General features: G+C 47.7%; 1 protein-coding gene across 1 annotated transcript; it reads right to left on the reverse strand.

The window, feature by feature from the left end:
• Fgf6 (fibroblast growth factor 6) lies at positions 1-10,919 on the reverse strand. Its single transcript, XM_005378730.2, has 3 exons — positions 10,574-10,919; positions 9,548-9,651; positions 1-314 (listed from the first exon to the last, which is right to left on the reverse strand). The coding sequence occupies exons 1-3, from the start codon at positions 10,917-10,919 to the stop codon at positions 138-140; spliced, it is 627 nt and encodes a 208-aa protein (XP_005378787.1). The 3' UTR covers positions 1-137.
• Between the last annotated feature and the right edge of the window lie 208 nt (positions 10,920-11,127).

Below are 11,127 nucleotides of genomic sequence, written 5' to 3' on the forward strand. Positions count from 1 at the left end.
TGCCATGGGGTTCAGCAGCCAAGGAAACCAACTCAGGTCTCCCCAGGCACAAGACAAGTCTGACTGAGAAGCCAGGGGAGATAGGGGGATTGTTCGCTCGTGCAAAATTCCATCGGTGAACTTTCGTTCATGGGCCTTTATATCCTGGGCAGGAAGTGAGTGGCGGTCATCACTGGGGACACTTTGTTGCCCCGCTTTACCCGTCCATATTTGCTCAGTGCAATGTAGGTCCCTCGGTACAAGTCTGACTCGTAGGCATTGTAATTGTTGGGCAGAATGATTTCTCTGAACTTGCATTCATCTTGGAAGCTGGGCTGTGAAAGAAACAGACCACAGAGACTCAGTGATAGATAAGGAGAGCTGCTACTGCTGGCTGAGTGAGGCGCAGTGGCCATAGGCCGTTTTCCCTCCCTTCCCTCTGTAAGACAACCTCCTCGTGCCTCCTCTGTGCCTTTCCTGAGGGACAGAGTCAAGGAAGGGAAGAGTGGGGAAAGACTTCAGAGCTGTATGGCTCTTCCTCACCTTTCTCCTGGGTTTTGTGATGGCAATGGGGCGTGAGGGGGAGGGCTGATGGTCCCCTGACTACCAGCCTGGGGCGCTCTGACTCAGTCTTTAGATGATAATGCCTTCTATTCGGTATGTGGACCGAGGAAGGCCATAGTGAGCTGTCTTCTCCAGCCCTCTGTGAGAGGTAGTCTGGTGAGGCAGGATTGAGATCCAGTGTTCATTTCAGTGACTTCTCTACGTTCTGATTCTATAAGCCCAGTCACGTTCATCCCTTCTCCACCTTTTCTGCACATGGTGTAGGTGGGGGAGCTGGGGGGGGGTGCAGAGGAGTGCAGACAGATGAACTGTAAGTCCTGTCCAGCACTGTCTTTATCTTTTTGTGATTGACTCCTCACTACCAAGTTTGATTCTCCTCAAAGAGGCGTGTCTTGGCTTTGGCATTGAGACCAGAAGGTATCTGGTACCTCTAAGACATTCGTGGTTCTCCAGGGCCACACAGGAACAGAGATGGTGAGGAGTAGCAATTTTTGTGGAGAAAAGAACTTGATTTCCAACATGACAGGTGGTGCCCAGGAGTTTGAGGCCAACAGTAAATGGTCCCCTCATTGCTTATTTGGTAGAGACTCATGTGGGGACCACCTGTTCAGAAGATGAATGAATGTCAGATTTCCTGTCGTATATCTTTAAGTCCATGCCTAGTAAATCACCCAAGTCCTCCATTTTCCCTGGAAAAGAGGGTTTTTTCCTCCCCAACCCTCCTGGGTCACTGCTGTAGGGCGAGTCCACAGGGTTTTCCATGTTCTTTTGAGGGGTTGTTATGAGGGATCTAGAGGAAGAGACAGATGGGACCCAGGAGAACTGGGACCTGGGCTTAAAAGAAATACAGAATTAAGCAGAGGGAAATAGGTGGAGTAAAATTTCTGCCACCTTCCTGCTGACTTAGCTCAGCTACTGGTGCAGAGGTGCCAGAGGCGTCCTTAGACCTTCTATAAAGAAGCTCTACTCTGCTCTCCGCTTCCTCTGCAACAAGTGGGGGCAGCATCCTCCTGTTGGTTGTGAAGGAGCGATAAGGAGCCCATGAGTCAGGGCACCCATGCTCCAGAGCCCTTGTGGCATGACTTTCAGACAGCATCTGAAACAGATCCCTGGAGATATTCCTGATCCCGGAGACAAGGGTATATCTTGTTTAGGATGCGATGGTAACTGAGGGATTTGATAAGGACAACCCTGACATGCACTGGTAGTTCTTCCTGTGTAACAGGGCTGAGGGCTGGTATTTCTGATTGGAGAGCTCTGATCATCACTACACACACATGCACAGGTGTGGATAAGCAGGCACACCCGCATATACCCACACCCGCCCACACACATGCCTACCTTCTCCTCTCTTGCTCTTGTGTTTCGTTTACAAAACACTTTCATATGTGTTAATTTACTTGGAATCAACATGAAGAATTTTACCACTTCCTGCAGCCTATGAAGGGTTTGCATGCCCCTTGCTCTGCGAGCTCAGTAGATATTTCTCTTATGGATGAAGAAAGGAAGCCCCACAAGCAAGGAGAACAAACTGTCCAAGTAGACAATGAGAATATTTGCACCAGGGCTTTGAGCTTAGACTGATGGTGATCACCTCTTAGCTATGCAGACCTGGGTGAACTGTTTAACCTTCTAAGCCTCAGCTCCTTCTTCTGGAAAGCAAGGAAAGTAGGAATAATCATGCTGTGAAATTGAAGTGAGCATCTATAGAAACAGTGCATGGAAAGTCTAGTGTCCAATGCTTGGCACATAGTAAATTAAAAATAATAATGTTATTTTTATTTTTCCTGTAAGATTGGCTGTGGATTGTTAGACAGTTTAGCCTTTAAACTCTACAAGTTTTTTTTTAATTTGTTCATTTATTTATTTTGTACTGGGGATTAATTCAGGAACATTTATTTATTTATTTATTTATTATTTTTATTTAATTTAATTTTTTTTTTTTTACTTTTGAGACAGGGTCTTGCTGAATCACTATGTTGCCTAGGCTGGTCTCCAACTTGTGACCCTCAACCTCTCAGAGTACTGGAATTACAGGGCACCACTATGCCTGGGTAAGCTTTGTGGCTTTTAGTGGAATACCTAGGAGATGTGTGCTTGTGAGAAAAAAGCATGGAGCTCGGCTGAGGAGGAAGACACAGCTCTGGCCTGTGCAGGGGGTCAACAATGGCTCCACACCACGACTCTTTTTCTGCAGGGGGAAACACAGTGAGCCACAGGACCTGAGACTGCGGCTATGAAATAATACCCGGACAGCAGCGGCCTTAGCAGAAATTAAACTCAGAACTGATTGTAAAAGTTAAATGACAAATTTAGAATATACTGCTTAAATGTTGTTACAGATCAATGAACAAAACAGAGTCTAGCAGTCAATGAAACACATGTAAAAATAAAATAAAAATAAATTTAAAACTAATCTGAAATTGACCTAAAATAGAAGTACCATTTCAAACCACCGGAAAAAACATGGAATTGGAACAACTAGACATTATCAGATCATAATTAATAATTATAAAGTTGGATGGGTGACCTCACTCTTTATATCAAAGTGAATCCCCAAAAGAACAAAATTTAAACATAACAATGGTAATCACTGGTCTAGAAAAAAATTTGTAACCTCAGAATCAAGATCTGTCTGAGCAAGACACACATAAAAAACCTCAGAAGTCATTTATAAAAACTAATAAATTGAACTTGTGTTTGAAAAATATTACCTCAAGCAAAATAAAAACATAAATGGTAAAGTGCATAAACATATTTACTATACTATATGTCAAGAGAAATTTTTTTTCTTGTCTAGAGAAAATTTTGCTATTATAGTTAGCATCCTTAACTTACTGGAAAATGAACACATGGATAGAAAAATTCACAGGAAAGGAGAAATAAGCATAAGAAAATGTGTAATAAAAGAAATGTAAATCATAACTGAAAGATCACATTTTTAATGATCAGATTGCAAAGAAATCACACTTGATACTATAACTGGTGAGAGAAGGCATTTCACCTAATGTTCTTTGGTGTGTATACGGTTAAAACTCTTTATACAAAGTACTTTGATAATATCTTCCAGAATAAAAAATGGGCACAGAAAATAATCAGCAATTCCACTTCTAGGAAATTTATCTTATTATTGTACTATCATATATGCACAAAAGTTACAGACACATTATTATAAAAGAACAAAAACAACCAAACTGTCTGTTCAGAAGGGTGTGTGCTAGTTGATATGGGAGACTATAGCCTTGGGAGACTATAGCCATGTCATGGGAGACTATAGCCATGCAAAAACAAGACACTGATGTAAAATGGTCTTAAAGGGATATTGCTATGTGAAGATGCCAGGTTTGAAATACTGCACACAGAATACCCGTTTGTGCGATTTTTAAAACCTGATACTTGAGTGAGTGTGCCCATGCGTGCATGCATGCACACACACACAAGCACACATGCACACACATTCAGGTTATTCCTGGAATGGCCCATGAGGAACTGGCAGCAGTGGCTGCCTCTGGGGAGGAATTTGCTGGCTGCAAGATGCGATAGGAGTGGGATTTAGGTCTATGGAAGATTCTTTTGCATCTCTTTTTCCATTTGAGCTATGTTTGTGTGCTATCCATCCAAGTAAGTGAAGCATTTGTTGTGGGAAAGGAATGCATAGTACAAGACGGGCCAGGGAGTGGAGTGAGAGAGCATTTTGTCAGAGCTGTAGGATCTCCTGGTGGTGTCACAACCCACTCCACCTGCTTGCCTTTTCCTCTGTCCTAACTTTCTATGTCCGGGAAGGGAACCCCCTTACAACTTCCAGGAGAATTTCCTTCTGAGCGGGATGGTGGTTAAGGAAGAGGTTTCATGTGTTGTTTGCAAACTCAAGAGAGGAAGTCAAACCTTAGGGCAGAAAGATAGGCAGAGGAAGGGGAGGCAGGGAAGCGGAGTAACTTCTCAACAGCACAAGGGCACCACCCACCTCCCACCGTCCATGGCATGCTTGTCTGTGAGCAAGCCTCTCTTGAGTGTGCACAAGTGTGGTTGGGTGTGGAGCTGACCCTCTGTCCCCATGGGCTCTGCATCCCCAGATTCAATGAACCATGGATTTAAAATACTTGGAAAAACTTTGTGCTTGTATTGGATAGACTTTTGCTTTGGTCATCATTCCGTAAACAGCATTATACTCACACAGGATGTCCATGCAGTAGGTATTGTAAGCAACACAGCGGTGACTAGAACTATACAAGAAGACGTGCGTAGGTTATGTGCAGACGGTGTGTCATCACATAAGGGAACTAAGGGGGTTGTGGAACTGTATTCTACTTTGTTCTCTACTCATCAGATTTTTTCCGCAGTGCTGGGGGTCAAAACCAGGCCCTTGCATGTGTTAGGCAAGCTGTCTGCCACTGAGTGGCAACCTCAGCCTTGCCCATTAGATTCTGATTATTCAAATCCTATCCTGGCCCCTTTTTTAAAAAAATTGAATTTTCCTACTTTTGTTCGTCTTTGTTCTGGCCTTTTCCTCCAGCCCAGTGGGGGTGAACTTAGGTGTGTGTACTGCAGTGGGCAAACAGAGCTCTCTCTGTGGCACACAAGCAAGGTAACCCCAGCAGCACCCCAGCAGTGAGCATTGGATAACACACACATAGGGGCAGTGCTGGCCATTTTGATAAATAAGCAGGTTTGGGGTCGCAGTTTGGGCACTCGGGCTCTGAAAGTTTCACCACCACTGCTCTAGCCTATGGCTTATTCCTACAACTCTGTGACCTTGACTGAAAAGGGAGAAGGAGGTAAAGCTGCTTTTAGAAGCAGCACGCCAGCTCCGCTTGCTGCTTCCTTGGGGTCAGTGGCTCCCAGGCCCGTGGCCTGTCTTCTGGACAGGCGTGTGCCCAAATGCTTTAATGCACTCCAATGCTTCAGACTGATAGCTTTTCCCAGTGACCAGCAATGCTCAAGACCCAGCCACTTAATTCCTCTCCATCCTATCCCTGAGCTTTGAGTTCTCATGACTCAGGAATGTTGGCTTCTCAGCTCTGGTGAGAAAAGCACTCCAGCCAAGTAAACGCTGTGTTAATAAAAGCAGCTCCCACATATAATCACTTGAACAAATGAAAATAATTCCACCAGATCACATTTCCTGGGCCTGCCAGGTTTAAGCTCCAGCATGACAATGTCTTGGATTCCACGGAGGTCTAATCAGACTCATGTGGAAACAAACTTCACTTAAAAAAACAAAAGCATTCCACTGTCACTCTGGAGCAGCACGCTCTGCAGAGGCCACGTGTCTGGCAGTTCTGGTGAGTTACCTCTGGCAGAAGAGCCCCTCAACGTCTTTAGGGGACAGGACTCCCTCCTCTTGTCTCTAGACAGAGTTAAGTCACTTCTGTCTTTAAAGATTATCATCCTGCAGCTACTTCGACCCCTGTGACTCCTCAGGGGACAGCAGTGGGTCGAATGGAAGGAAGCAGCAAAATGAGAAAGCTAAAACAAAACCAACTCTGTCCTAAGATTTTCTTCTTTTGCAGTCTTTCACTGCTTCTCTTCCTGCCCTTAGAAATACCCTCTAGCTCTGAAGATGCTGGCAGTTTCTAACTCCTTTTCCTATTACACAATTGTTAGGAAAATGGCACCATCTAAATTGCACTGCAATGTTGGAAATGTTGAGAAATGTCTTCGTAGGGTTGGCCTAGCCGTACCAGTGATCTAGCCATACCAGTGCTCCCCTCCTGGTACCCCAGGCCCTCCTCTGCATGTCCTCGTGTGTGTCCTTTGTCCCTGCCCCTTGGGAACTTTTTCTCTGCTGGGTGAGGGTGGCAACCAACTTAGGGGGTGGAGGACTTGGAATTCTCCAGATAATCACCACAAGGGGGGTCTATGTGTGAAACCAATTTTATGCTTTGAATGTTGTCATGCTACTGTTGAGTAAAAGGATGTAAATGCAATCATAAGTAGTAAAACTAAAGTCACTTAAAATAACTGAATTCTTAGTAAACGTTGGTTTAGTATGTCTTTTTCTCAACTAATGAATGTCAACAGAAACCCCATGAGGTGGAGATTTTTTGATGAATTTTTTTTTTTTTTTTTTTTTTTTTACTTAATTGATTTAATTTTAAAACGGGGTTGGGGGTTGCTAAACTGCTCAGGGTGACCTGGAACTCAACATTCTCCTGCCTCAGCCTCCCAAGTAGCTGGAATTACAGCTCCCAGGCCCATGCCCAGCTGATTTCCTTAATTTTAAAAGGAAAGGTTAGAATGCACGCATTTCGTTTTCAGTCTACAGTTTATCCAAAGTGAGATGGTAGCTAGGCAGGGGGACCGGAACTGGAGCTCGGGTCCCAGTCTGCTCCGCCAAAAGCGCCTAGTGCTGTGGGCTGGGCAGCTCTGCCTAGGCAGGGCTCAGAGCTCGGCCGGACCTGGGACTCTGATGAGGCCAGGTGCAATGGGAGGACCAAGCTCACAGAGCGTCCCGGGGCACTGTGCGATGAAGCTGGCCCGGGCCTCTGTAGTGTGGTGTGGGTGCGGGTGCAGGGCTGCTCTTTATCCTAAGAAGGGCCCTGCGCCCCTTTTCCCAGAGGTACGGCTCAGGGCGGCCTCTCCTAGCTGAGTGCCCGACCCTACTCCCTCCTCGTGAGAAAACCACTCAGGGAGCAGCAGCTGGGCCTCAGCTCCGGGCGGAAAGGACCGGGTGCGAATGAAATCACCGCCCAGCGGGAGTCTTCCTGGCTCCGGGGTCAGCTGGCGATTGTTCTTTCAGACTGTGGGGAGGCCCCAGGCACCGGCGGAGGGGACCAGACGTCCGCGGGAGCACGGCTGTTGGGACAGAGTCTCCACTGAACGAGATGCTCTCCAGCCACCGGGTGTGGGGCGGGGAGCGGGACAGAGACAGGCTCCCCGCTTTCCTGGGAGGCTGGTCCGTCAGGGAGCCCAGCCGTTCCAGAGCCCGCTGAGCGCCTGTGCCACACTTCAAAGCCTTGGCTCTTTTCCATTTGCTTCTCCCAGTGGCTTTTCCCCTTTGGGTCTCTCTGTCTCTCCTCTCTCTGTCTCTCTGTCTCTCTCTGTCTCTCTCTCGATCTTTTTTTTCCCTTTTGTTCATTTTTGGCAGTACTGGAGATTAACTCAGGACCTTCGCTCTGCACTACATTCCCAGCAGTACTTTTTATTTTTCATTTTGAGAGGAGTTCTTGCTGAATCACTAAATTGCCCCAACTGGGCTCTCACATGTCATTGTCCTGGTCCTGCCCCTGCCTCCCTCTCCCAGAGTGCTAGCATCGCAGGTGTGCGTATTCCCAGCCGCCCCCTCCTCCTTCCACCAGGAACTGGAGGTTCAGGTGGAAACTGGGTAAGTTGACCTTGCATTTGTGCCCGGTCCCCTCTGCACAGTTAAATTCCTTTCCAGGTAAAAAGGAAGAAACAGTATTTAGCTTGTCCAGGGAAGGTGACAATGCAAGGGTTTCTGTGACCCATGCCCCCTGCTAAGGAGATGGGGCTGTTAGGAGCCCTGCATGGACCCTGGCGCTGCACCCAGCAGGCTTTTGGGCCAGTGCAGAGTGTGAGCAGGGCTCCTTGGGAGGCCAGAACCCACCGTGCAGGGAGGCTTCCTCCACCACAGCCCTGGAGAGCGCCAGGCTGCTCCCTCTCCCCATTACTTTCCTGGAGAGTGGTGAGAAGGGCAGCCTGGGTCCACAGGTTAGACAGAGTCCCTGTCTCCTGGGCCCCAGCTCCCAGGGCCAGTGTGATCCTGCTAGAGCACGGCTCCCTGTCTCCTCAGGCCCTGAAGCTTGGTGGTCCCCAAGCTTACTTGTGCCTGAGAAATTTAAAAACAAATCAGACAGATCTGTAGCCTGCAACCATTTGACTAAGAAATCTCTGAAGGGAGTCCACACACACACAAAGAAGGCATAGTTTTTTTCTTTTTTTGAGACAAGGTCTCACTACACTATGTTGATCTCACTATGTAGCCCAGGCTGGTCTTGAATTCATGGGAATCCTCCTGCCTCAGCCTCCCAAGTGCTGGGATTACAGGCATACACCACCATGCCCAGTTGAGAAGTCCATACTTTTAACAAGAGGTTACCAAGTGATTTGGGTGCAGACTGTTCAGAGAACTACATTGGAGGCTCACTGATTTTAACCCATGCCACATACCCTCCCAACCCACTAAACTTGTGAATCAGCACTCAAAGGCACAGAGCAGAGGCTTTTGGTGCACCAGTGTCACGTGTGAGCGGCAGCAGAACAACCTCCCCCTCTCCATAAATAATACTGCTGTTCTTTGAGGCCTGCTCTGAGTGCTTCCTTCTTAATGTCTTTATTTCTTCCAGTAGGACTCAGTTTTGCCAATTTCATTGGGATGTTTTCCTAACCCATCTTTTGGAATAGGCCAAATCATGGGCTGAGAACCCCAGACATGAGGGGGTCAGAGACTGCCCAGGTGGCAGTAAATGAGCTTAGATGCCAGCATCCTCCCTCCCTGGGGTGACTATGCCTAGGGAGGGCTAAGACTTGTGCTTGTTGAAAAGGGAGCAGAGAGAGGGTATCTATCTCCTCAGTCTAGGAGCCTGGAGACCAGAGGAAGTCAAACCTAGGAATAAAATCTCAGCTGGAGTAAAGATGAGAAGCAGGTTCCTTCTCCACACCTCCTGTGTCTCTCTGAGGGATGACACGGAGCCATACACCAGGCTGGATCTCCAGGCGTCTCCAGCTCGGGGATTCAGACCTGACCATGGGCTTGGATGACAGTTTTGTGCCGGAACACAGACTTCCCTCCCAGCTATGGTTTCTCTAATTCTAAGGATCCAGACAGGATTAAGAAGAGCCAAGTCCAAGTCCAAGCTGAGTAACTGGGAACCTGACAAAGCAAAGCTGAGGCCCCTCCTTTGCAAAGGCTCCTTTTTTAGCCCTTCACTCCTCATTCTAGGTAAAGATTCCCTTCTCCTGACTGCATTTGCACTGTGTTCTTCAATTGCATAAGCATCAGGCCTCATGTAACCTGTAGCTTCCCCTGGCTGAATACACTCACCGTTGCGTATAATCTTCCTTTCCTGTTCATAGCAACAAAGAGGGCACTTCTCACTCCAAAGAGACTCACCACTCCTTGTTCCACTGTGGAAATTTCCAGCAGGCCTGACAAGGAAATGAGGACCGTGTCACCCAAGGCTCGTGCAAGTCAGAATGGGGACCCAACCCTATAGGAACATCCACTCCATCCCCTCCTCCCAGCAGGCTACCCCAACCTATACTGCCTCTGCCCTCATCTCTCCAACTCTAGGAGACTGTGCTGCTGAATTTGTCATAACCCATCCCTATCCTGTTAAACATGCATTTCTGCTAGGAAAAGTTCTGCATCAGAGTTGGGGATTACTTGATTACTTACATGTTTAAGATTAGCTTTGAATCTGGGTTTTCACTGACTTAAATCATTCTAGGTCATTGGCTTGGGTAAAAACATGAATTCTCATTATTATTTTAAAAATATATGGCTACATTTTTCAACTATTCTCAATCTACCTATCACCACAAACTCCACAGCAATGCATCGGCTTGTGGCTGGCCTGGACCCCACCCCATCTAGGCTTTGTTAGGACAGAGTCCTTGTAGCTACTTGTCAACTTATATGAAAAGGAGGGACCTGGCGACATATGGAGATAACTGAAAATTTTTTTGAAAGGGGTGTGTTTGCACTGGAAATATTGCAAACCACTTGTCTTTCCTTCTCAGAGAAGCTAAATAAAAATAAGTTTGTGCCTAATTTGGTCCAAGTACCCTACTCATTCTCCCCACCACTGCCTTAATGGCCCTCCAGGCTGATGGCTCCCAGTCATCTCCAGTTGGGCCAGTGAGGTTGCAGTAGTCAGTGCTGCAGGGGCTGGCAAAGGGCACCAAGCTGCTTGGTTACTGGCATCTTGAGCTTGAGCTATCTAAGGGGCACATAGCATTTCTCCCCCTTCAGACTAGGGTCCTATCCACCAGAGCCAGACTCCTCCACCACTAGCCCTGCTTGAGCCCAAGCCCCCAAGCATCCCAACTGGCTGCAGCTGGCACTCACTGTAGGGGTTCTCTTCATGGGCTCCACTGATCTTGCCGTTGATGGGCACCTGGAGGTGGAAGCCAATGCCCACGTTGCAGTAGAGTCGCCGCTGTCGCTTGATCCCCACTAAATAGCCGTTTTCCCAGTTCACTCCAGTGATCTCTCCAGCCAGCCCCGCACGAGACCTGGACAGCAGTTTGCTCCAGCCCCTGGAGTCCAGCAGTGTGCTGTTGGCGCGGGTGCCTGCCGGCAAAGGCACTACCATGCCCACTAGGACACCGAGGAAGACAAGAGCCTGCAGTGTGCACTGGAGACGGCCTGCTGTCCGGGACATAGTGATGAACAGCCTCTGTTCCAGGGCCATCCACCTTGCCTCTCAGGCACGTGGTCAGAATTAATGGCCCTAAAAATACCGCCCTTCTTGTTTTTCTCCCCTCGGCATGGCGGCAGGGGCTTATTTTTGGAAGGCAGATGAAGGCTGCTGACATGAAACCAAAACCTGCTTCGGGCACTCGGCTTGAGAGCACAGGGACCCAGGCTGAGCCACAGGCGGGAGAGACCATGGCTCGGGG

This window comes from Chinchilla lanigera, unplaced genomic scaffold, assembly GCF_000276665.1.
Source record: "Chinchilla lanigera isolate Chin_1 unplaced genomic scaffold, ChiLan1.0 scaffold00012, whole genome shotgun sequence".
NCBI lineage: Eukaryota > Metazoa > Chordata > Mammalia > Rodentia > Chinchillidae > Chinchilla > Chinchilla lanigera.